This window comes from Phaethon lepturus, unplaced genomic scaffold, assembly GCF_000687285.1.
Source record: "Phaethon lepturus isolate BGI_N335 unplaced genomic scaffold, ASM68728v1 scaffold19908, whole genome shotgun sequence".
NCBI classification, from domain to species: domain Eukaryota; kingdom Metazoa; phylum Chordata; class Aves; order Phaethontiformes; family Phaethontidae; genus Phaethon; species Phaethon lepturus.
This window is the reverse complement of record NW_010557140.1, coordinates 38,912-65,282: the sequence shown is the minus strand read 5'-3', so window position 1 is coordinate 65,282 and position 26,371 is coordinate 38,912. Positions and strand designations below refer to the sequence as shown.

At 40.0% G+C, this 26,371-nt stretch overlaps 1 protein-coding gene across 1 annotated transcript in view; it reads left to right on the top strand.

The window, feature by feature from the left end:
* The first annotated feature begins 643 nt into the window (after positions 1 to 643).
* Positions 644 to 26,371, top strand: part of LOC104625147 (mirror-image polydactyly gene 1 protein-like) — a 48,972-nt gene continuing 23,244 nt past the window's right edge. Inside the window, exons 1-2 of the mRNA XM_010292697.1 lie at positions 644 to 940; positions 1,274 to 1,368. Coding sequence (XP_010290999.1) covers positions 644 to 940; positions 1,274 to 1,368 — 392 coding nt within the window. The remainder of the gene's footprint in view (positions 941 to 1,273; positions 1,369 to 26,371) is intronic.

Sequence of the window (26,371 nt, the reverse complement as noted above, 5' to 3'; positions counted from 1 at the left end):
AAGCAAGTGGCAGCCCTGTTTCAGGAGAGAGACTCTGAGGCGTGCAGAGTTGTTCATGATTATACAGCAAGTCTGGCAGAGCTAGAGGCTGAACTGTGCATTTCCCTTCATGTGTTCGTCGTTCATGTAACAGGTCTTTAATTTACCAAGAAACTTTTCCATAACACTGTCCTCAAGAGTTGGCAGAATCCGTAGTCAGTGTTTCTCACACATGTGCCTCTTGGTTCGGCGCTCTACGATTTGTTACAATTAATAACATTGGAAAGCAGCCCAATGCTCAGGCTCACGTGTCAAAGAATTGCAGTGCAAGCCCGGTCTTATTTGTTGTTGCAATAATTAATCATCTGCTGATTTTGAGATAATTTATATGGTACCTGGGCCCTCAGGGGGTCCTGCAGTGCTATTGAAACTGGACATTTTAAAATTAATGGTGATTAAGCTATAGAGCGGTATTAAATATACATGCATACTCATTTCTCCTACCTCCTCTTTAACCATAAGGCCGTGTCAGGGCTGGCTACCTTCCTGACCTTACCAGCCACATGCCGCAATTTCCATAATGGCCATGAGTCACAAGCCCTTCACAGCGGGGTGTGAATAAACAACGGGAGGGGGAACATCCGGGAGGGTTCACAGGCGGGAGATGACAGCGGTTTCTCAGGGGTTCCCTCGCGCCGCTGTAAACCAGATCCTGGATGAGAATGCACCCAGATCCCCGGGCGAGCCGGCAGTGCCAGTCTCAGCAGCCCTGGCTGGCTCATCGCCCGCCGCCGCTCAGGGCGCGGGTTATCCGGCAGCTCTGCCGCCGGTAACGTCCGTCCGTGGCTCCCGGCACAGGCTCGCCGTTGGAGAGCCGTGCCCAGAGCAAGAGTTGCGCGTCGGCAGTTCGTGGCTGAGTGCCTTGCGTCACTCTCTATACGTTGGTCAACAGTTTTGCACTGTAGGAACATTATATCAATTTGAAATATATTTGCTGAGAAGCACTTGGCTGGACTGAGGAGGTCTAACCGTAGCCATTCAAAAAGTTTACCGTATACACGTGGGTAGCCATTCCAAACATCTTGCTAGGGGAAAAAAACTAGAAAAAATTGTAATGCTAGAAGAAGAAAGGGTTTTCATAAGAATTAAATAGGCAGCATTACAAAACAGTGTAACTTTATATACATAATTATAATAAAGCATGACTGAAATGAATGCATAAAAGGTTGTTATGTTTTCAAAGCAATACGGATATTCTGAATGAATTGTTTATCATTTGTTTGTTGTTTTGCAGGCAGACTTGATAGCCTTGCAGCAAGAAAAAGAGGCTGCTCTTCAACAGTGCAAAAAATTAGAAGAAGAAATCCAGACATTGCGTGTTTATTACAGGTAAAATAATTAATATGAGTATAAATCAGTGACTCATAGGGGAAATTTTCTGTACTGTGTCTGACTGTGAGTGAGGAAATGGCCTTATCAAATAGGTATTTGTTGGAAATGTGAATACATCAATGAATCAAGGCCTGCATTTCTGCTTTACGGCTCACCAACCATCTCTTTGAAATAGAAGTCCTGTTCTTGTAGCCTATATTTTCTATTAGTTTCTTCTAAGGGAAGGGAAAGGTTGCTGGCAGTTGATTCTCATATAAACGAAAAAGCTGTGTTATAGCAATGCATTCACTTAAAAACACACGGACAAAAGAACCAGCGGACATAAGTGCTTGTTTCTCCCCTGGTTGTTTGCACATACCTGACTTAATCAACATAGATTTTAAAATAATAAAATCTGTAATTCTAAAAGAGTGTTTTCTTTTCAACCCCAACATAATACGTATGTTTTAATTCCTTATGTTCTGTAGCAGTACGTAAAATGAGAGAAATAGCCATTCTCTCATTAATTTAGGTGGGCTGCACTGCACATTTGCATGGATCAGTGGGTTTTAGTCCCTAAGGAGAAGCTCTGTGTGGTCCAGTGAAGGAGTTAGGTTGTTTTATGGAGTGATGTTGGGTTACAGCTCTCATTTCATCCTGACCTCCTGTGTGAGAGGGGATACAGAGCTGCCAGCAGGTTAAAGGCAGGAGAATTGGCATCAGCACAGCAGAAAATTGTGAATCTGAAGGCTGAATGTCTGTGATGAGGGATGTGGGCTGCAGAGGTAAATAATAAATGTAGTGTGAATGTTATGTTCATTGGAAATAAAGAGGACTAGTTAGTTATGACTAAAAAGCATTTGCAGTAGCAGAACTGTGTGTTTTCAGTGTTTCAGCATTTACAAGTGAAAAATACTTAGGTTTCTAGAGGTTTTTAGAGTTTCCCCTTCTCATTAAGTTTATTAAAACCTTGGAGGGAAGTTTCAAAACCAACTTTTGTTCCTGAATCTCATAGGCATTTATTTAAAGCCTGTTAATAGTGAATAGAAACCCCAAGCAATTTGTGATTATTGCTTTTAATGAATATGGTCAGCATTTAGTGTGTGCACAAATTATGGTATGATTTACCAAGCTAGAAATAATTTATTATAGTGCCCTTATTACTCGCTTAAATAGGGTTTGTAGAATAATTTAAAAACAGAAATGCAATTTTTGTATTGATATTTCAGAAATTAAGAGTTTGCTTGTGTTGTTCTCTGTGCACTGCAGACGGTTTTTCACTGACTTTTGAGTTATGTTTTTGAGACTGTGTCAAGTTTGCACTAACATATAGTATGTTAAAAATGTAGTAGACAATGGCCTCAGTTTACTAATGTTAATGCTTTAAATCTCAGAAATGTTAACAATAATGACTTGCAGAGGTCACCATTAGAATGTACCATTATAAGTTATTCACTTATGGCCCCTAATTTGAACAGGCAGAATGTCATTGTAAGTTTGATGATGGTATTTTGCAAGATTTAGTCCTAAGGTGTGGAAATATTCATCTAAATATCCCCTGGGCCAAGAACTATTCTATCACTACCAAGTTACATAGGAGTTCAGAACATCAAAAAAGAAAGATTTTATCTCCTACCTCATTGTTCTTAGAGGATTTTTTTTTGTAATGCCTTCTGAAGTGGACACACAGAGGCACAGATTGACTGAGGTTGGCAGGGACCTCTGGACATCATCTTCTCCAACCCCCCCTGCTCAAGCAGAGACAGCTAGCGCAGTTGCCCAGGACCACATCCAGATGGGTTTTGATTATATCCATGGATGGAGACTCCACAACCTCTCTGTATAGAGACATTGTCCAAGCACACAGGGACACAGCTGGGAAAGTTAAAGGCTACCTGGAATTATTGCCTTTTACACCCCTCACCGAGTTCAAGAAGGGCTCCTATAAGTGCATAAGTAGCATTGTTTGAGGTCTCATGCCTGTCTTTTGCCTTGGTTAGAAATTAATTGCATCGTTATGAGGATTCTTACAAACATCTTAACATTTCGGTTACAGTTTCCCATATATTACATGAATATCCGCAGCCTCTGTCATGCAATAGTGTGGCAGTGCTTTAAACACCTGTCAAATGAGCTAGAAAAGAATATATGACATGAGTGCGTAAAGCTTCGGGGACTGCATCAGGCCAAGATGGGCTGGCCACAATAATCATGAATGACAAAGTAGAGAATGCATTTTGTAGGCCATCCCAAATAAGTGAAAATTTACTTTCTGTTTTATATGTGGAGGTTAGTTAAGGAATGCTTGTGTAGATTTCTACTGGGTCTTTTTATTTCCTTTTACTGCTTGCCGTGCTATGGTAATCTGGAGTAAGCACTGAGAGTGTTTTTCAGACAGCGTGTTTTGGACTGAGGTGGAAGTTTGGTGCTTTGATCCTGGTGCATTAGCTAGATGATTTGCTGTTCAAGACTACGTTTCCCTGGAGTTATCTATCTTTTGGACTTCAGAGCTCCCCAGCGAGCAAAATACAGGCTTCCACACATGCTCCACTCCTCATCTGAACTGTAGAGCTGCAATGAGACATGTCCTTATGCAGGGTGCACATTTCCTTCACCTACTGTTCACTCATCCCTTTGCAAGCTTCTCCCACCTTCTCTCGTCTCTGCAGTGCCAGCATGACAGCAGCTTGGGAATTTTGGCTCCATTCGGTGCCACCTTCTCCTTCTGCTCTTAGGTCTTCCTTGGCCTTAGAAAAAGCGTTTTCTCAAACTTTTCTTCTTTGTTTGCTTGTTTTAACTGAGATTTCTTTCTACATCACCTTTTAACTTTGGAGAAACAAATTTAAGAAAAAAACCAAATACTAGAGGCTAATGTTAAAGTGTACGTGGGGTATGTAAAACCATGCCTTAATACACAACCACATTTTAGGGGTTTGATCACTGTACTCATATATTAACAATTTTTTCATATATACATGTATAAACAGTAACATTAAAATGTGGTTTTTTATACTGATCTGTCTTTCACTAACATTAGTATAATCCAGAAAAATCTAAATGTAATTTTATTATACAAAATCAGGAAAGACATATTTAGGTCTAGAATATCTGTATGTGTGAACATGCAACTGTATGTATACATAGGCATGCTCAAAGGATGGAAACAAATGGAGACCTTCAGGGAAGAAAAAAAATTCCCCTTTTTTTTCTCCAGGAAAAGTAAGACATCTACAAATTGGAGCAAGTTTGACAGAGGGTCACCAGTATGGTCAGGAAGCTCTAGCATTTGCAGTGTAAAGAGAGACTGAGGGTACTGCTCTTGTTCAGCCTGGCAGGAAAAAAATATTTTTTTCTTTGGTGGCTTCAGGGCAACCTAGCAGCAGCCTGACAGTGTCTATGAGGAGGTTATCAAGAAGGACAGGCTCCTCACAGTGCTGCATGACAAGAGAGTAAGAGACAACAGACTTGAATTCAAACAAGAGAATTTCAGACTGGTTATAAGGGAAACTTTTTCACCCTGAGGGCTGTCCATCATTGTAACAGGTTGCCCAGAGAGGTTTTGCCATCTCCATCTTTGGAGATTTCCAATGCCTGACTTTATCAAGTTATGAGTAACCTGGTCCAATTCATAGTTGATACCACTTTGAAAGGGAGGTTGGTTGGACTAAAAGCGTCCAGCAGCCACTTTCAACCTGAATTATTCTACAGTTCTGTGATCTGTAGCTGCTGCTGTTTGAAGCCATTCAGGTTTTTTTCTCCAGCTGTGAAAGAAGTTTGTGTTGTAAACCATAGTTCTTTTCAGATGAAGTGGAAAGTGAATCCTAGCTGAAACTGGAGTTTCATGGATGGCCTGAAAGACCCAAACCAAAATTCAAATGACCTTTTTGGGAATAAATGATGGAACATTGATTTCCATCTGAATTTTGACTTTCTGAAAAGAAAGCACGTCCCAGGACAATTCCAGCCTTCTTTGAAAGGAAAGAGAAATGAAAAGGAGGAAAAAGAAAAGGAGGAAGAATCTAGTTCAGATACAGAAGGGAGAGGAAGTTGGCTCTGAATAAAGTTGGGCAGGTTCTCTGCTTCTGTTTGTTCTTCTTGTGTTGTTTCTGTGTCATGTCTCAAAAGGAAAAATGCAGTTTCTGGATAGTAACCCAAAAATAGATCTCAGAAATGAAAATTTGCATGGCAGTTAGGACCACTATAGAGTTTCTGGCTTCCTAATATAATTGTTTCAACACGGTACTCTTTAAGCTAAGGTTTAATGCAAATCATAGATCCTCAGTGACCAAAGAAGGCTATATCCAAATAATCAGTTTTGAAGTATATGGGAGTGTTAATCCCACTACCTCTTTCTCACATAGCTCTGTTGTTTGAACATCATCACAAGTTTTTTATTTGCATATTTTTCAGTTACACAGTCTGTCCATTTTTATAACCGGTTTCCTTCTATTTTGATAGCGCTTCGGAAGTGTACTTCCACATGTTAAAATGCTGACAAAAACATAAGCTATTGCATACTGCTTATTTTTCACATATTAGCTAAAACAGTACAACTGTGTATAAGAAATATACCTCTATATAGGGAAGTACATATATATATTTTTCCAATTTTTTTTTTACAGTCTAAAACATTTCATTGAAAATCTCTGTCTCTAGGAGTTTTCACAGGCACATAAATTGAACAAATTCTAACTAGTACAGCAAAAGATATGCATAACATATCAACCCCATTGCAAAGAAAGACAGGAGATCAAAATAAAAATACATGTCTATTCTTACTTAAAAGTATGTTTTTAATAGTTTTTGCATTGGAGTCAGATGCAATGATGCTCAATTCAATAAAATTATTGTTTACTGTCCAGCTGTGTAAGATATGTACATCTGTGTTAGTTCACACACCTTTAAATGAAGCTGCTGAGGATAAGAATTGGTATGTCCAGGCTCTAAGGTAAAATTTAGGGATGCTTTTAATAAGTTTGAGTACTTCTTTCAGTGACAATTTCAGAGGCTCCTTTGTGATTTAATCAAATGCTCAGAAAGCCATCTATTTGCCAAGCCTGATGTTCACAGGGGAGGAGGGACAGTGAAAACTTTTTCAAAAAATCTTTGTCGAAAGTTTCTTCTATTTGTAATGTTGAAATGTGTGAGATGCAGAAATAGCTGCAGGCTGGAAGTCACAATGGGAAGAAACATACATGTATCGCAGCAAATTTCCTCATGAACAGACATTTGAAAAAACTTGCAGTGTTAAAACAGAATTTAATTTAGAATTATTTTTTACTGTCCTGAAGTTGAGACGAAACAAAGATCTGAAAGAAAGATCATGGTAACATGGAGGGATGGAGTTTTAATGGCAGATGCATGTCACAGTCCCAGGAATTGCACGTTGCAGAGTAGTTGGAATCTGTAAGTTAGGACCAGCATGCGAGAAGAAGATAGCTTATTTTACAGTTATGTGGCAGTTTTCAATCATGAAATAGGCAGGTATCTTCAGTGAAACCCCTTGTAATAGTAAGTACAATGACCTGAAATTAATTTTTTTTAAATCAGACATTCAGTCAATATGGGTAGCTTCTCCATCGGAACTGCAGTTTTGTTGCTTCCTATCTAGTTGTATCGCTTCTGAAAAGTTATAAATTTTTGAGGAAGTTTGAGAAAATTTTAATCTAGAAGCTTCTAATGCTCCTGATGCTTCAGTTACATTGGAATTCATGTTTTAGTGACACAAGCAAACGTTCTAAATAACAATTTTTTTTAATGGATGTCTGTGTATTGTTCCCACAAAGTCTCCTGGAAAATGATGGGGAGGTTCATCTTTTTAAAGATTGAAATTGATAGACATGAAGGAGAAGAGAATCAAGATTTTTTTTTATTATTTCCTCAAATGAAAGACTTATAAGCACAGAGACAAATTCAATTTTCATTTTAATTACAGAACTAAATCACCCTATAACAGGAGAAATAGATGAAAAAAAGATACTTTGCAAGGCATTATTTGCAGTCTTGGAAAAAAAGGCTGTTTTCAAGTTCTGAATACAGTGGTGCATGTTTAATTTACTTCCATTCTCGTAGTTTCATGACCAGTGTTATGGTGTATAATAGTCCAATGGTACCATTTCAACCATGCTCCATGCATTCTGTTCATGGATATATAATAGTGTAATTCTTGCTGTTAGACTGTCTCATTACGGTTTTAAGGACTATTTAAAGTTATAAATTATTCTACCTAACATGTCAATATTCATTGTCTTATATTCTATGTGGTTCACAGCCACTGCAGTAGCAAGTCAGGATAAAACTGCCTAAATATTCGGTCTCCTGATTGACCTCTGCTCAAACATTTCAGCCTGCTTGTTCTGCCATCTCTAAGTCTTTTTCAGAGATTTCTACAGTCCAGCTTTCTCTCAGGGGGACATGATGTGTAGCAGAAGATTGGGCTGCTCTAACATCCAGCTTCCCAGTCCAAATGACCTGGAACCCGTTTACAGTGGGATTAGTGAGGCTGCAACCACTAGTGCGGGGTGGTGATCTCAGTCCTTCCTCTAATGCAATAGCAGGATACCTTGAGCACCTGGCCCTGCAGTTTACCTCAGAGAACTGGTCTTTTCATGGCTGTTTTTTTATCTCCCTTTTTCAGTTATGGCCGTTGACTCATTTTCCTGCTCTTTTCATCTTGTCTGCTCACTGGTATTCTGACAGTTGCTGTCGTTGTTTCAATATTAGTTGCTTTAGACGTAACATGGTACAATTACAGTCGTTATTAAGAACGACCGGATAATGATATCACTGTAAACGTATTGTTCTTTTTGCAGAACGATTCTGGGGAGACCAGAGAGAAGATGGCAGTTGTGTTTTAAGTATTCTCTGTCCTTGCAGCAATGACTTCTATTTTATCCAAGAGCTTCAGACTCATGACATCAAACATGAGTCTTTAGCCAGTTAAATTTCCCACTTCCAAGCAGAGGAGAGATTCTCTTTTATATCAAAGAGATGAGGCACTTGCATCTATTATACAGTGGGAGACAGTGTGATATGTCTTCTTGTGAAGGAACCTAACCCACTGCAATTTGATACAGCCCTGAACATATGGAAAACAGTGGCTCTGTAAGGGAACACTGAGGTTTTTGTTTGGCTTTCATTATTATAAAAAAACTCAGGTATTATCCAAACTCTATTTCTTAGTTTATTCTCTACATATAAAGTCCCACTGATTTCTATGGGAGATTTAGGAATGGAGATTTAGCCCTTTCTTGTGGTTTGGTTGTTGTGGGTTCTTTTAATGCGCGTGCTTTCTTCCTGTTTGTTTATTGAACTGACTGCTGAAATTAGTAAAAAAAAATTTTTTTTAATTGTCTTTTAAATCAGGTTGGTTAAAACCACACCTTCTCCGAGCAACCCGTGGATGTTTCAGTGATTTTTAGTGAATGGTTGGTGGCTCTTTCTCACTCCTGTAGTCCCATAAGCATTTTCCTACTGGTAAGCCCCTCTGTCTTCTTTCCCTTTGTCTCCTCATTTCTTGTGCGATCACAGCTCTTGTTAGTGTTACAGGAGATAAAAGTGCAGGGTTTGGGGGCTGTTTCATTAACTGGATCAGACTGCTGAAGGAGGGAAAACATCTCTCCTTCTGCATTTGCTCTACTTTCTAGTAATAATAAAGTCAGAGAGACTGACTTTATAAATCAGTTGATAGGGAACTTTCTTGGGAGCGTGACAGACCCGACTTGCATCTGCACTCCAATTAATATTTGCCCATTTGCACAGAAGAGGGATAGTAGAGAGAGACTCCAGTATATACCAGGGCCTTGGTGTTTCTGGTGCTTCTTTGCCAGGCAAGGAAAAGACAAAGGAGTATCTGAACCTGTTGGGGGGGGCATGTCTTTTTTTTGCTTCCCAGGGGAATATCTTAGCCATCAGAGTGCTCTCTGAGGTTGCCCTGTCTCTCATTCATTTAGAGACACACACAACAAATACTTTTGAATGTTTCTCTCTTTGCCCTGACATGATTTGGAAAATTTTCCCATCTCGCTGGGAAAAAAAATTGTAGCAAGGAAAAACAAGCTTTATTAATTTATGAAAACATTGAGGGAGAAGAAGCACCGAACTGTCAGAGATCCCAGCCACCTGATGGAATAACAAGCCACCCCATGCCGTCCCTGCAACCAGCACAGAGGTGAATGTAATACACTCAAATTGCCTTGTGCTGCTGTTGACTCAGGCATGGGTTGGTCTGACCTACATTTTATGAAATCTTTGTGCTAATGTTTCCAGGGGCTGGCTCTTGGCCTTCAGAGGTGCCTTGCCAATAGGAAACACTAAGCAGCAGGTCTGAGGAGGAACGTGGGCAGCATGAATATGGACCAAAGTGCCTAACGCTCTGTGATGCAGTTTTAGTTTGTACCGTGTACTGTGCTCATTCTGCTACTGCTTCTGTTACTGGGTATGTTATATTGGCAAACTTTCTCAAGTTTTTAAGATTAGTTGAGGACCAAGCAGTCACTTCTTGTGCCCAGCACATTAAAGCTAGAAGCGCTCCGCAACTCCTTGTACTGTATTTCATCAGACTCGAGCAGTCGTCTTCCCTACATATTTGCTGTCATGGGGTAACGTGAACTAAAACAACACTTGTCATTTTTGCTGTGATGGACTTTTTCAGATGAGTTTTTGCTCTTCTCCAAGAGCAGGGATTTGCTTGACGGAGAGGAATTCCTTGGCATTGGATGCTGATATGCTCTCATGACTCTGTATACATGGCCCTGCTAGCTTTCTGTTAGCAGCTCTCCTTCACCTGGCTGATTCTTGCCCCTTTTCTTTTACCTCCACTCTCTGGTTTTCTGTTACGACTTCCTTGGTTTCTCAGTGAGCTGAAAGTCTAGAAAGTATAATTTTGTTTTGTGCTCTTTGGAATAAGTATATAGCTAGAGGTTTCTAGGAACTGTTTCTCAAATTTGGTAAAGCCTAATAAAATGGAGTTATTGGAAGGAAGGTTTAAAGTCTCTGGAAGAACTGTGAACTACCTGTGAACAACCAACTGACTGCTACTGATACGTTGGAGTAGATTAGTAATCCAAAGTATTCTATGTCTGTAGAAATACTTGCAAAATTAGGACGTTGAGATCAGTGGAGTTAATATCTATTCTGTATAAGGTAAGGATACTCAAAGGAAACATTGGAAGATCTATACAGAGCATATGCAGGATTATGAAATCCATTACCTGGTAGAAAGAGTATGTGACCAGAGGCTGATTCTGCCATTGAAATGCTGGATGAATATAGATGAATCACATCACTAACCTCTGCTTCAGCTGCTTTATTAGTATAAACTGAACAAGAAGTTTTACCGTTTTCCATAACATCTTTAGAGATCTATGACTATGAAGATGCAACTACTCCTACTTCAAAATGAGGGAAGGAAAACAGATACAGGATAAGAAGCAGCCCTCTCTAGAGCAAGTTAAAGAAATACTGGAAAAGTCTGTGTGTAATAAGAGCTGTTTGAAATACAAATCTTCCCAAGAGAAGTTTGAAAGAAAATCTAAAACTGCAAAAAAAGAATTTGGCTTGCCCTATAAATGTTGTATGAAAGGGAGTTTCTTTTGTTATGATATTTAGGAATAAAGTAATAACATTGTTAGGAGGACTTTAAATGCCATTTCATTTTTGTTGATTTTTCACAGGACATGTTTTTATGTTTAAATGTCAATTCAATAATAAAAAAAAATGTTCATTTTTATGTGTTTCAGTTCAGTTCTCTTCAGCTGAAGAACTGAAACAAAATAGTATTTCAAGTTGAAATATCAAGGTGAAAGGAAAATTTTCACTTAGAAATTTACCACAGGAAGCCAACATATTTTTTGTGTTGGAATTTACATCCCCCAATTAAAAAAAAAATTTTTTTTTTGGTGAGAAGACTTTCCATGTGAGAAATTTTCAACCAGTGCTAGAAATAACATTGCTTTTCTTACTTTGGGCTTAACCCTGCTCGCCGTGGAGTCAATGGAAAACTTCTGTTAGGAAGCATCTAGGAACCATGCTTTCAGGTGGCAGAAGTCCTCTGCCTGTCACAGAACACGAGCCTGAAGACTACCCACCTGTTGTGTTTGCAAAGAGAGAAGCTGAGAGTACGGCATTTTCATTATTCAGTTGGTTTTTTAAGTTAGAGCTTTTATTAAATTGCTACATGCATGTCATGCTGCTGCCTTTTACTGGAAAATTTTCTAGTTTTTACGTTTTGTCCACGAGCTGCTTTCCTAACTAATGGGATAGAGGTCTTGTGTTTTCGAAGCTGAAGGTTTTTAACGCTGTGGCCAACATTGCTTAATGATGTGTTACTCATCTGGTACGGGTAATTCTTCCAGCACAGGTGTGAAGGCTGTCACTTTTAGAGAGGGTAAGGACTGACTTGGAAGTTTCAACCACAGTTTTCCAGTGAACAAGTGGGCCTGCTGGGATTTGCACAATTCTAAGCCTCTCAAATATTTGAGTAAAACGTAACATGTTAGTAATAGTTCGCTTTTATAAGCTTCAGTTCATATGGTCATGACAGGAAGAACTAGCACAGAGCAACTTGGGGTTTTTTCCTACCACCACCAAGAAAGCATGTAAGCAGCGGTACGGAGCTGCTGTCTCACCAGCAGAGAAGCTTTTCTGGCTATGAGTTCGGAAGGAAAAGCCACAGAAGGAGAGGGAGGGAGTTACGCTGAGGGAGTCATCAATGCTGTATTTTCTTTGACAGCAAAACAAGCTTAAAGAAGCTCTTCCCCTACCTGAGCCACTTCATGTTTTGTTTTTGTCATCTTTTCTCTTAAGCTGTGCTGTATCAGTGATACGGATTAGAGCGTGGCCACCCACAAATGTTTTCGTGAGCAACACAGAAGTGCTGTGTTTTTTTCTTCCTTTCACCTTCTTCACATTGCTAGCTAGCCACACTTAGCGAACTGAAAAATACAATATTGCAGTGTGTGATAGTAAGATTTTCTTCTGGTGATGGGCAACGAGTGTCCTGAGTGAGTAAAAAGGCCAAGAATAAGATCTCGGAAGGAAGAGAAACCTGCAAGAAAGAGAAATCCTGTGATCCTGTGATCCTGGGTTGAACCCACTGAGGTTGCTGACGACTGTAGCAAATAAAGGCATGGTCTGCCACGCAGAATCCACCAGTGTGTCTCTCCTGTCATTAAGAGCACTATTTTTATGCAGTTTTTGACAGTTTCTTAAGGCTGCTGCTTTCATTTTTGAGAGAAATTTCTTGGCTCTGATAATTTAAATACTCTTTCTTCATGCTCAGCATCGTTATTGCTTCCAAGCTTTCAGGGTTAATAGCATGTGTCTGTACCATTCAGTAGACACCAGGACAAAAACATTGATCACCACAAAATAAGCTTTGAGATTAGATAAGCCCAAATTGTTTCAGGACTTAGAGTAGGAAATAATTATGGCAATTGTGTAAAATTTGTTCATAAATTTTAACATTATAAAAGTTGTAACTGTAAGGGATCTCTCTCTTTTCAGTGTAAATTTGTATTCAGTGCTGACCAAACTAGACTCATATGTGCAAACAGTATCTGCCCAACAGCCAATAGCCTAAACTGTAAATACAGTAGTTTGTTTGGGATTTGTTTGTCTTCTGTATCTTTTTTTTTAAAACAAAATAGGAAAGTAGTGAAAAAAAGAGAGTCCGCATTTGTCTTTTGTATTATTTATATGTTATGTGTTTATTTTGATAGTATTTCTGGTGCTTGAAGCAGAAAAAAAATCCTTTTATTTCATTTATCTATTCTTTTAAAATAACATAGTAAGTAAGAAGCGTTGGGTAGAAACAAAGTGAAGTCACTGTTGGATATTACCGTTACAAGATAGGAGATGACAATGGTATCTTTTTAGTGTATCTGTTATCTGTCGCGTCATTAATTCTAATGATGTGCTAAATAATAAAAGCAGCTTTATCACATCGCACGGCCTTGAATTGTCTTGAAGTTGCCATGCCTGTGGGTTCCCTTTGGCTTTCAGAAAAGGTTTGGAGTCAGAAGAAGCTGCAGTTCAGAGTGCGTTTATGTGATCAAAGCTCTTTAGACAGATGGCTGCTAGCACTCCAAAATGATTAAAATATGTTCCAAGCAACATCAGTCTGTGGGCTTGGGGACCCAACCTTTCATTAGTCAATAAAGGGTCTTGAGTTCTTGAAAATGAAATCTTTAAAAGCTAATAAGGCTGCTGGTTTGCTCTGAGCTGTTTCTTTGGATTTACAGTTGTGGATTGGACTTGGGCCAGTATCTGTCCAATAATATGGGGCTTTCAAAAAAAATCTGGTAATCAGCAGATCTGCCTGTTAAACAGTGTGGCAAAAATTTTCAGTCTTGGATGCTTAAGTTTAGGCACCTGAGTTTGCACTTAGGGAGCTGGGAAGGGATCTGCAAGTGCCCCTTTGGAAAGCCAGTCGCTCACTGGAGCATGGTTTAACTATAGGCACCAAAGCTTGATCATTTTGACCTGTTCTATTTTATTTTTTAATCCTTATGGACTGACCCAGGAGCATCTCTAGAATACCTTAAGGGTACCATAACCAAGATCATTAAACAAGTTTTCCAGAGCTTCTAGAAATCAGTAATATTACTTACAGCATTCCTTAGTGTTGTCAGTGCTTGAGAAATATGAATGTGCCATAGTATAGTTTGATGCTACAGTGCAGTTGGGTTTATTCTCTTGTCTACACCCACCCTGTGAGAGATAGCAACTGGGGGCTTGTGCAAATATGAAGTGTCTGTAACCTCTGCGTGTGTATGCGAGGGCAGCAGCAGCAATAAATGTCTGTTTAATAAGATATTAACAAGTTCAAGCCTTCTGTTTCATCTTTTTCTTTCTCTGACAGAAGAAAAACTGCTCTCACAATCTGCGGACTTCTGAACTTGAAGTGTTCTTGCGCCATAGACTCTTTCCACACAAGTCTCAGAATCTGAAAATGTGTAAATTCTCTCAAAAAATGCCTCAAGATTTAGCCTACTGCTGTAGAATGTATTTTAAAACGCATGAGAGTTTTGACATACACCAATAGAAGCAAAGCAAGTCATGGTGATCCTATTAGCTCAATGTGATCCCATTAGCCAAATTGTTCAGCCTGTCCTCTTTCACCTTGGGAACAGCTCTCACATTCCTTTTGTCAGGACTTGATGAGGCCAGCAACTGAAGTTCTTCCCACACACACCCCCCCCATAGTTACTCAGAGAATGTCTTTCTCCATTTCTCTTTCCCATAGTCTCCCTCTGAAGGCTTGCCTGTGCTTCAACTTGAACAGCCAGTGACTTTTACTCATCATAAACATAGGCAAGATGTTACTGTCTTTCGATAAATGTACATCAGATTCTGGGTTCTGATTATTTTGGCAAACTGATTTTTGGTTTTGTTTGTTGTAAAATATCTGGTTTGCGTGTCCCAAAGCTTTTCGTCCACCATATAAACAATCCTGTCATCTACTCTGCTCTTACAAATTACTTCTGAACTGGGTCACATTCTCCCTAGCTCTAGGCAGAGGTTTTTAACCTCTGTTCTTCAGATTCCTGTGAATTTTTTTTTTCCTCAGGCAAAACTAAGAACTCATTTTCCTTAGAGTAGGCAAAACAAGACAAAGGTCTACACTAGAAGCTGAGAACATAGTGTACATGCCTGTTTCTCTTAGTGTCTCCATTTCTGGGGTTCCTTATGAGCAGATATATTTACCTTGGAGTTGAGAGTTCTGCCATTGATTTTAAGTGTGCTCTGAAGTGGTCCTTTTAATTTATTTCTGTTACTGTTCTGCCTCATAAAATTTAGGGAGTTGACCTAATCACCTAAATGAGTCAGAACTTCAGGGTAAGGAGATGCACAAAGCCTTCATCAAAGCGTTGTGATTTTAAGGCTCGATAGATCATGAAGAGCTAGCACTAGGAAAGGAAATTATAATATATTCACAGTGTCTTGGGGGCAGGCAGAATTTCTCTTCTTAGGAATTGTGTCTTTCTTTGTATCTCTTAAGGTACCAGACTTCATATTAATTACTTTTCCCTCTGCTCCAGGTTTAGTCTATTAGTCTATGTAAAACCTTTTATTAAGCAAGCCAGCGTCCTTCATGGCCTTTGTCACTTCTTTTTGGGACCATTTTTCTGAGCTCTGCAGAATCTCCATTTCCAACAATGCCACATAACAAGAAAGTGCTGCCGAACGCTCCATCCATATCCTCAGGACTGAGGTTTCCAGAGAACTAAGCAGGACTCGAGTGACATGAGTCTGGAGAAGTGGAGGATTTTTACATGCTGCTGAAGTGCTTGGGGGACTCCTGCTTTGAATATTCTGATTTGTCAGTGTTTTCCTCTAGAGTTGCAAGTCCCTGAAACTTGTGAACACCAAGTCCTAAAGGTCTCCGTTTGGGGAGTGGAAATGAAGGGCCTCTTTCGGAATGTTTTTTCTTTGCCTCTCGATTCCCGTAGCTGTAAGATGTGAATAGTGCTACTCATGCTTTTTTTTTGGAAAATACATTAATTTAAGTTTTCATTATCAGATTCTGCTAAATGTTAAGTGGGGTAAACCTAAATTTATCACAGTAGCTATTGTATTGCAGCAGTCCTGAAATGCAAGTACAGAACTGCCTTTTCCAGACAAACCATACAGTGTGAGTGCCCCATTAATACATTTAATGTTTAATGACCAACTGTTTCTCCTGCTTCCTCTAAATTACTGTAAAGTTACTATTCCAAGGAGAGAAAGTAGCTTTTTATTCTGGAGAAGACTGTGGCATTCATCGAATTGAGTGAGAATGTAATCTCAAACAGTTCATAATATTTCCTCTGCTAAAAGGCAGCAAGAATTTGGAACCCTTTGAAATAATGATGAGGCTGCAAGAAAGAAAAAAAGTATCTGCTTTCCAGATAGGTGACTCCAGTTGTTGTATTAGTTTGGGTTTGGGTGAGTTTGGTTTGTTGGGTTTTTTTGTCAAATCAATGAATATATATATAAATTTGTTGTAGAAATGTTGCAGAGTTCCTTCTTTCTGTTTGTAACAGTGCAGCTTTTTATGATTGGGGGGAAAAAAACTGGTTTAGCAGAGGAGGTGTTGAGCCTGCCAAAGTTGATGGAGGTGAATTTGGATAGCCATTTAGTGTGGGACAGCTAGACGGGAACAGAGAAGAATGTAAAATGAGTAGATTGGTATAGATTTATGCTTGTCAGAACAAAACAAGTAAATTGGGTGTGAGTTTAAAGACCCTGATCTTGCAGACTTAAGTAAAGACATGCCTTTAAAAAAATCCAAGAAGATGTTGGTATAATGATACTTCTTTTGAACATTATGCTGGAGAAAGGTTACAAGAATGTTGAACACTTTAAAATGATTTTTATTCAACTAATGCTTCCAAATGGACGTTAATATTGTTGACATTACTCATGGATTGAATGCAAGCAATTTAGGCAATAGATAGTATCAGGTGCTAATAGATCAAACGTAATTACTCTTGCTGAAATAATTTTACACAGTTTAGCAAAATCGTTTCAATTATTCACTGTAAAAGAAAACATTGAGTAAAAGTGAAAATACTAAGCTTTCTCCTCTAGGGGCATTATATGCATTTCTGAGTCATATTTTTTCTTCATAGCAACCTTTCCTCTATAACAGCTTCCAGTGCAAGTTATTACAATTCTTTTTGCATAAGATAGGTCATGTGAAGTTCAGCTGTAGGTGGGGCCACTGTGGTAGATTGGGGGACAGTCTTAATAGATCCGTTTCATTAATTAAGTCATGCATTTTTTTATTAACAAAACCTGTATGTCAGGTTTAGCTAGCTGGGAACCATTCTTATGGTTGTTATCTTTGTCAGAAGGAATATTGTGAAAATAAGGAATTACTGTACACGCTTTAACTCCTGATTAAACAGAGGAATGACATCCGCTGATCCGCTGTCCATGAAAAAATAACTTAGGGGCGTATCATAGACTTGATTCATAGGTTCTGATCTTACGTATCTCATTAAGGTAAAAACTCTGTACATTGCAGTCAAAATTTACCCTCAAGAATTTGTGTCGTATCCATCCCATGGTCACTGAGGTAAGCAAAGTTAAGGCAAAAATTTCAAACATGGAGATTATTTATTGTTTCTGTTTACTCTTGAAGGAACTTTTTCTTCTTTCCACTCTTTTTGGATGTATAAAGCAATATTTTCTTGCATTCTTTTTCTTGTGGTGTTCCATTCCCAGAGATCAGGAGGAAGCAGTAAGATTTCCAGTAAGTATTTAGTTGTACTAGAACAGTGTAAGCACCTACTGAAGGCCACAGCCTTTAGCTTCTTGATACAAATAAATTCAAGGCATTCTTTACTAGGCTTTCTCCTGGTCCTCAATGGGGAATACACTAATGACTTCACTATCATCAAAGAAGGTTGAACTGGGAGGAGCTTTCACCAAAGAGGAAGGAGAAGTGCTGTGAATTTGTCCCTAACCCAAAGGAGTGTGAAGAAGGATGGGTAACAAGGTGCATATTGTCTGATTTATCTTTCTTTTGTTTCTAAGCTAGGCAGGTTCTTAATGTTATCCAGGCTCATATAACATCACATTCTGTTTGTTTCAATCATATTCTGTAAAAGGGACTTCCATCCTAAGGTCTTTGGTGGAGATAAGAAATACTTATTCTTCCATTTAGCTCTTCTTCCCTACTGTCTTTACCAAAAGAGTCATATATTATTATAATTCTACAGTTGTGACAGTAGAATGAGGACTATTGTGATTTAGGACTTTAGTTCTCCCCCTTGAGCAATGTAACTGCTCCTATCAGAGGAGAGTATAATATGTGTTGAATGTGTATAAGCACAGTAGGCAGTATTCATACTAATAATTGTCTCGTCCTGTTCAAAAAACAAATAAGGAGTTGAACAGTGTTGAATTCAGTGTCGGCTAGATTTCACAAGAGCTTTCATACTCATTCAGTTTCCTTGTCAGGTCCTGAGAAAATAATTAGTTCTTTGGTTCAGTGCAACCAATACATTTCCTGCTACAGTATTTCACTTTTACCTGCTGGTTATGGAGAAATGATATGCTAGCAAAAACAAAAAGCACTTTTTCTTGTGAACTCTTGCTTCATTAACTTAAAAATGTTGTTTTCTTCTTCACCCAGGGTAAATTAAAATGCACAACCATATTATTCTTTTACAGATTTTATTTCAGTAGCCCAGTAGTCAAAGCTTATGAGGGTAATAGAAGAGAGAGGTGAGGGAACCTGATGTAAAAGTTTTAGGATACAGAAGTGAGTTCAGCTGTCTTTGCAGCCTCTTTCCAACCCCTACGCTTTGGAGCTCTCTCTTCACTGATTTTTCTCCAGGAGCCACCAGCCTAATCTCTCACTTTTCAAGAGGTATGTGAGTTGTGCAATTCAGCTTCCAGTCGGTGGGCTGTATCCAGCTGATGGCCCCTTTTGCCTGGGAGGTAGCCAAGAACATCTTCTCAGATAACAACGATCTTGCTGCTCATGGCAGCTCATCAAAGCACAGGAGGCTGCTGTCGCTGCCTACACCCCATGGTGGCAATGGTGGCTGAACCTGCAATGGGGAGGCAGAAACTGCCTCCTTGTGAGAAACTGTTGTGGATCTGTCTGCTGAGGTTAACCAGGCTGAGGTGCATTGCCAACACATGCATACTGTTAATTAGCTCTTTTGTGTCTTTCCACGAATAGTAATTTGCACTGAGAGCTGAACCAAGATCAGGGCCTCAGGTTCCCAGATGCAGCACATGTAGGTAATAAGGAATCTTGGGCCCCCGAAGCTTAGAATTTAAAGACGACAAAAAGCGAGGGAAAGGCACTTTACTCCCGGTTTCAGCATGGCAGACTGAGGTTTGCATGTTGTGACTTGCTCAGTACCACATAGAAGACATGAAATAGAAGAGGGAATTCAAGACAGAGTTCTGATCCCAAATCCACTAAATCATTCCCCCAGCATGCGTCCTTGTTTCATGTTAAGGAGAATGGCCCAGACAAGTCTGCCCAGTTGCTTCAGTAAGCATTGGTACAATAGGGAAGCAGACTTCCCCTATATTAAATTTCCCAGGCGTTCCCTTTATCATTTAAGCCATCATTTTAACTGCCTTGTTTCATAGCGCTTAACTGTCCAAGGAGCTGTATGATTTATATGAATAAGGGTTTGGCAGCAGCAGCTAGGTAAGGCATGGCTTACTGAGTAGCCATTGTGTCATTCACATGGTTTTCAGGAGGTGACTTGCTAAGTGTGTGTCTGCATAGCAATCCCCAAACCAACTGCATTTTTGTATGGGAGAAGCCATAATAGCTTTAAAGTAGCCATTAGGGGCACTGTACCAGTCTGCAGGAAGGTTTCCAGGCTGCAGCACGTGCAGTCCTCCTAGTGACTGACCTGCCATTTTCAGAGTGGTACATGTTGCTGTGCCCAGTACCAAGAAAGCGAGGGAACCATGGGCTATAGGCACAGTCACCTGGAGTTCATCACTGTACCTCACTTCTTGGCAGAGCTGGGCATGTGCTGGAGCACAGGACACCTTGTTTGCCTTTGGTCAGAGTTGCTTAACATTTTTCAGTAACACCTTTGAGAAAAACCCGACAAAACTGTTTAAATTCTCTCTGTTGTATTTTCCGGGAGCAGGGGGGAAGTATCCTCAAATTAGAAAACATGGTATATTTAAAAACTTTTTTTAAAAGTCCTTTGAAGATTTTTAACCAACTGAATCATTCAGCAAGAAAGGAATGGCAAGAGCCCCATGTGAATTCCCTTCCCAGGTCAGTCACACTGAGGTTTTCTAGCTTTAGCGCTACTCAGCTCATCCATGAGATCATCCTTCTCTCAAATTCCATATGTATTTGGTTATTCCATCTTTGAAACACGTTTCCATTCTTTGTATTTCTTTTAATTGCCTTCTCCTGGAGAGACTCTTCTCTTCCATCTACTCAGCTGGATGTTCCTGGCCATGCTGGAAGGCAGGGCTGGCTTCCAGCCCTGGGTCCAAGACAGCTTCGTCTCTTGCTTTTCTGGTTCAGTGGGGGAGTTAAGCCAAGCGATCACAACAGAAAATCAGGACAGCCATAAAATTCACGATCATGTCTGATTTATAAAGATAACATTGTATTAAGTACAAGATATTTTCTGAGGTTATTAGTAACAGGCTTTCTTCAGCTGGTCATTCCTGAATGGTGCCATGCGCTTTACTGCTTGATTGATTTATATGCCTTTATGATTTTAATTAATACTGTTTTCATCAAGAGACAATTACTAGTGATTTGAAAACTCCAGGCTGTTCAGTTTATCTATGCCAGTGTTTGGGAATTATTCCCGTGATCTTTATTTTTTAAATCCATTGAATGGCATCAAGAGCACTAAAGAGGCCATATAAACACTGGGGGAAAAAAATAATGCTTATACTTCTGGGAAAACATTTATGGTGATTCACATTTTGGAAACTGAAACACTATCAATGTTTTATTCCCAGATTATTTTCCAAGAAAAAGCTTGGATCCACTGCTGAATCAGTTTCTTCAAAATGCTTAAGCTCGTACTGAAGTTGGATCATGCAGGGAAGGCTGGAATACCGTGCTGGGGGAGTAGGTCAGGCGACTGCTCCGTCCTGTGACATTAGCACAGAGGCATGGAATAAACCTGTCTAAGTCTCCAAGGCGATGTTTGGATCCTGCCTGGCTGTGGCAGGGGGGTACACGCACTAGATGTTAAAAGGATCAGGATAAAAGTGTTTCTCTGCTTAGTGATCTAAACAAGCTGCTTTGCACAGAAAAACAGAAAATCGGAAAACGCTTAATAAAACTCATTAGCTGAGAATATACCCACTTGAAGATGGGAATATTCACTGTACGGGAACAAAAAGTCTCTGGATCTTAGTCTAACTATTTTAGAGTTGTTGTTTTTTCCGTGGTGAAAAGAGGCTAAAAATCCCGCACCATCTTGATGTGAGTGAGAGCTAAGAATTTTACAGAAACTGAAGCCTTGTAAGAAAATCTCAATTGTGCACTTGTATAACAGGTTTTGAGCGAGTCTGGCGCAGTATTTACTACTACAGTATAAAGGGCTGGGTTCCTTGATGTATATTTCTAGTTGGCATTTTATCAAGGAAATAAACTTTGATTTTTCTTTATTTTGTGACACGTGGATTGAAACTACGTTTTCTCTGTCCAAACCTTGATTTAAAAGCGTTAGATCATTAAATTAAGTGCTTTTGCATAAGACTAAAATTGTAACTGAACAAATTATTTATGCAGAGAGAAGCAGGATAAAGTTTCTTTCAAGAGTTCTTTAACATATCAGATTGATAAGAGTCAAAACACCTTTACTGCCATTAAATATTTACCAAGACTTGGCTTTTGGAAGAGGGGCAGTTCAGTGCAGTGTGTTTGGCTCCATGCAATGCTATTGATTAGCTATCAGAAGGACATAGTTAATGGGTAACTGGAGGTATTACAGAGTGCTCCACATTCTTGTCAAGTCTTTTCTCTGAAGATGACCTAAAATAAAGTCAGTTACAACTGGCGTTCACCCTGCGACAGATTGCACAAGCTCACCTACGGTATGAACAAAAGGTTCACAAGAATCAGTTGACCAGGGCTTAAGCAATCCTTTCTAGTAGTTGTTGTCATCACTGCTGGACTTTAGAACTGCACATGTTTACATTTAATTAGAAAGAACACACAGTTTACATCGCACAGTAGCTATCAGTATCGAATCAGAATTGATTTCCGCTCTCTTTCTCGAATGACTGTTTCCTTCAGACTAATTAAAAAAAGGCACATAACAAAATGACTCATATAAATTTTAAAGCAAAGTAAACACTATTCCCTGGAGACAAAAACAAAAGTCAACAGCACATAGTCATTACATTGAGCTTGTTTTCAGGTGATTCTGATGCCTGCATTATGATATATATCAGTACTATCAGATTTATGTTATAATGTATATGGGTGTATATATGAAGTACCCCTTTACACTGAGTGCATGCTTCACTGACTGTTTCAGTTTTCAGGGCCAGGATTCTTATTTGTTTCATCTGAATTGTTGCAGTTAGAATCACCTCTAATGCAAGAGGTGATTCACTAGTGTCACTACTTTTTTCAGAACGATTTTGTTCATTTCAAGTAAAGTTGTCTGTGTGTAGGTCACTCACGTAAAATGGAAGTCAGAAGCCATAATCCTTTCCAGTGAGAAGCTGCAAAGGAAACTAAAGGCACAAACCAAATTAGCCCTAACTTCATGCATAATTTCCACCAAAGAAATCTCTATCAGATTTTGTTAGTTATGCAGGCAAATCTAAATTCAAACTACGGTGACAGGCAATGTCATTTAAGGCTCCGAGCAGAAATGCCCGAGCCTTGAATGTGCACATTCTTTGTCACGAGCAAAGATTTCCGTGGTTGGCGTTTTGGAGAGTAAAGGTTCAAGCCAGCGGTTTGCTGTGTACTGTCAGGCCCACAGCAGCTGAAGGGGTTGCCGTCCAGACCAGGTTGGTGTGTGGAGCTGTAGGAGCTGATCCTGAAACGACTGCTCAGAAGGCCTGATGTTCATCTGTGCCATAATACCCTGGTTTCCGCGTAAGAGACCGTGTTCAGAATGAAGCTCTTGGCAAGGATCGTCAAAAAAAGGAAAAAAGTAATACATACGGCGTCTATTTTCTACCTGTTTTAGTTGGTATACCGGCAACTCTTACTATTTTAGTGCACAACCAGAGTTACTGCTTCCTTAATTAAGTTTGTCTTTGAGGAAAAAGGTGCACTGTTCTTAAAACTGATGTTGTCAAAAACATACTCAAAGTATAAAAAATAAACTGCTATGACCTTTAGGACAAGATCCTCTCTCTCTTTTCCACCAAGTTTGTATTTCTGCAAATCCCTGACATAGGCAATTTCCCTGCTGGCCCGAAGCCAGAGTCGCTGGCTCTACACCACCCACGTACACACCCCTCCAGTGATCCATGTCAACCGAGCGGCCTCCAGCAGCCAGCACGGAGGCGCAGGGGCTGCCAGTTCAGCCCGGGGACTGGGAAGGTGAAAATATTTCTTGTCTTTGAGGCGGCTGTGCCCCTCCTCCCTGCCGGCTGCCCGCCGCTGAGCCCGGACCTGCTCAGCCCCAGCCGCGATGCGCGCGCTTCCCGGGGAAAGTGGCCGGGGTTTTGCGATACACGGTAAAACGTGGAGTTGCTGGCACCATCTTAAACATCCTTTATATTCAAATACTGAGGTCACTCTTGATGACTTGATGCCAGTTCTGTCTTCGATTAATAGATAAGGTTCCCTCTGTATTTGCAGTGTTACCTAAACAATCTATTACTGTAGGGAATAACTACAGTATTACAAATACTAAGTTAAAGTTGTTTTGTTAACTAAAGACATTGGCAAATATTTAAGAATGGCCGAAGCATATGAACTGGCAATAAAGACCAGATACAAGATAGCAAAATTCGTTCTTGTAACTAATAGTATGATAAAGTAAACACCATACAAAATAAAATTCTTTTTTAAATTTCAGACTAATTTTACTTAGAAGCAAGCCTTCAGGGCTGGATAGTTGTACTATCTGTGAATGCTTAGGCTAGAATATGCTAATGCAGACAATTCCCTGTCAAAACATGACAGGAACATTTTAGGGCAAGCTTGGTTCTAGGAATAACATAGTCTAGTAGAACTGAAGAGTACCCACAGTAGTTGCTGTTATATTGAAAACACAGTCCCCTAACTCGTGGAAGAAATTTGAGAGCCTGTCAATCTGTGTCTTGCAATTAATACAAGTACCTTGTGGAACCGTGAAGTTGTATAATTAATGTTAACATGTATCAAGTAATATTCGGGATTAAAGTGTAAAATCTATGCTAGTCTCTTCTGTAAACTCAGAGGCGCTATATCTGAGAGTTGACGTATGTGTGAAAAAAAGCTAAGGTGATGTTGTTATCTTCTAGACTCTAATTAATCAACTAGAGATAACAGAGACCCCAGCTCTAGGTGCATCATGTGGTCAGGAAATTCAGGTGCAGTTCTTAGCTACAAGCTGTTAACTATGTGTCTGAAGAGGATGGTACCACAGCTGCAAAAATCTCAAAAACGTTTCCTTCTACTCATCAGTATGTTGATGTATGTTTCGCTCTCTTTCAACCAAACTTTATTAATCCATAAACTGTTTTTGTGGGGTTCCTGGACCATTTGATGGTGTGGTGAACGTGAGGGATGATAGGCAGTGCTGGATGTCACGCACATATCATTGTCATAGAATCATAGAATCTTTGGGTTGGAAGGGACCTTTAAAGGTCATCTAGTCCAACCTCCCTGCAATAAGCAGGGACATCTTTCACTAGATGAGGTTGTTCAGAGCCCCGTCCAACCTGACCTTGAATGTTTCCAGGGATGGTTCATCTACTACCTCTCTGGGCAACCTGTGCCAGTGTTTCAGCACCCTCATTGGGAAAAATTTCTTCCTTAGATCTAGTCTAAATCTGTTCACTTTTAGTTTAAAACCATTACCCCTTGTCCCATCGCTACAGGCCCTGCTAAAAAGTCTGTCCCCATCTTTCTTAGAAGCCCCCTTTAAGTACTGGAAGGCTGCAAAAAGGTCTCCCCAGAGCCTTCTCTTCTCCAGGCTGAATAACCGCAACTCTCTCAGCCTGTCCTCACAGGAGAGGTGTTCCACCCTTCTGATCATTTTTGTGGCTTCTCTGGACCTGCTCCAACAGGTCCATGTCTTTCTTGTGCTGAGGGCTCCAGAGCTGGATGCAGCACTGCAGGTGGGGTCTCAGCAGAGCTGAGTAGAAGGGCAGAATCACCTCCCTTGACCTGCTGGCCATGCTTATTTTGATGCAGCCCGGGATTTGTTGAAAAATTCTAAGATGGATGATAGTCAGTTGAAGCTTTCACTGTAGGTAATGAACCTGTGCTTGAATCATTTAGTGTCCAGGCTTTTGAGACCCTTGTAGAAGTCACAGATTTCTCTAGATCATTTCAGGAGAGAAGGCTGAAACTCAACTTACTGCTCACTGTGGATCCATATTCACATATAATTGAGTTTGGACAGTATGGACATGCACGGTCAGTGACAATCTGTCAACATGTTATCCTGTAAAATCCTGAGGGTTTATCACCAACGACCACAGAGCAGAAAATCAGTGTTGGGCTCTGTTCAATAAGTGCTTATCATTGGGCTTGGTAAGAGAATATAAAATAAAGAGTATGCCTGAGCTCATCCTGGACTAAAAATGTGTGGGTACACCACACACAAGAGAGCAACACTCTGTGATGGACTGTGACAGTGCAAAGAACATACTCTGCCTTATGTGCATTGTGCGCAACATGCACTACTGTTGTTAACATGGCCTGTGCACCACAGAGTCTACCACAGCTGCTGCTTTCAGTTAAATTAGTGAGAGATGTTTGGGTGGTTGTACTGAAGAGAAGACACAGTCCTCTTATGTAATTACAGAGGGAGGAAGGCTAGTAAAATATTTGTCTATGGTAGGGCAATGCCATCTAGTTACCAGTCTACCAGCTGTCAGGCTCCTGACTCACATGCAAACTTGTCCATTTTATATCCTCTGCTTTACAGCAAAATGTCAAAGTCCTTCTAGGTCTTATGGGCTTTTTTTAATACCCTTTTATTGCAATGTTTCCTAAGGGCACCTTTAAGGTAGTATTTCCAAGGTATCGATGCTGCCTGGCTCTTGAGTGCACTCAGTGGTATGAAGGGACCCTCTTCAAAGCCACCCTGAGTGCAGGCTGAGGTCTGAGAGGTCTCCAGATCTTGAGTGTCAGAAACATTTGTGGTGAAAACCCAGGTCAGACATGCATGCCTTTGGGAACATTGGATATATTTATCACTGGGGTGCGGGAGGAGGGAGGGGACAGATAGGGAATGTTTGGATTTTGCTGAGGGTTTTTTTCTTCCTTTAGGTGGAAGGTTTCTCTGTGTTGTTCAGTAATTGCTTCAGGTGGGAAATCATTTCCCACCTTGCAGCAAAAGTATGCCTGGCAAGGAGAGAAGTGTTACAAGAGCAGCACTTCATACAG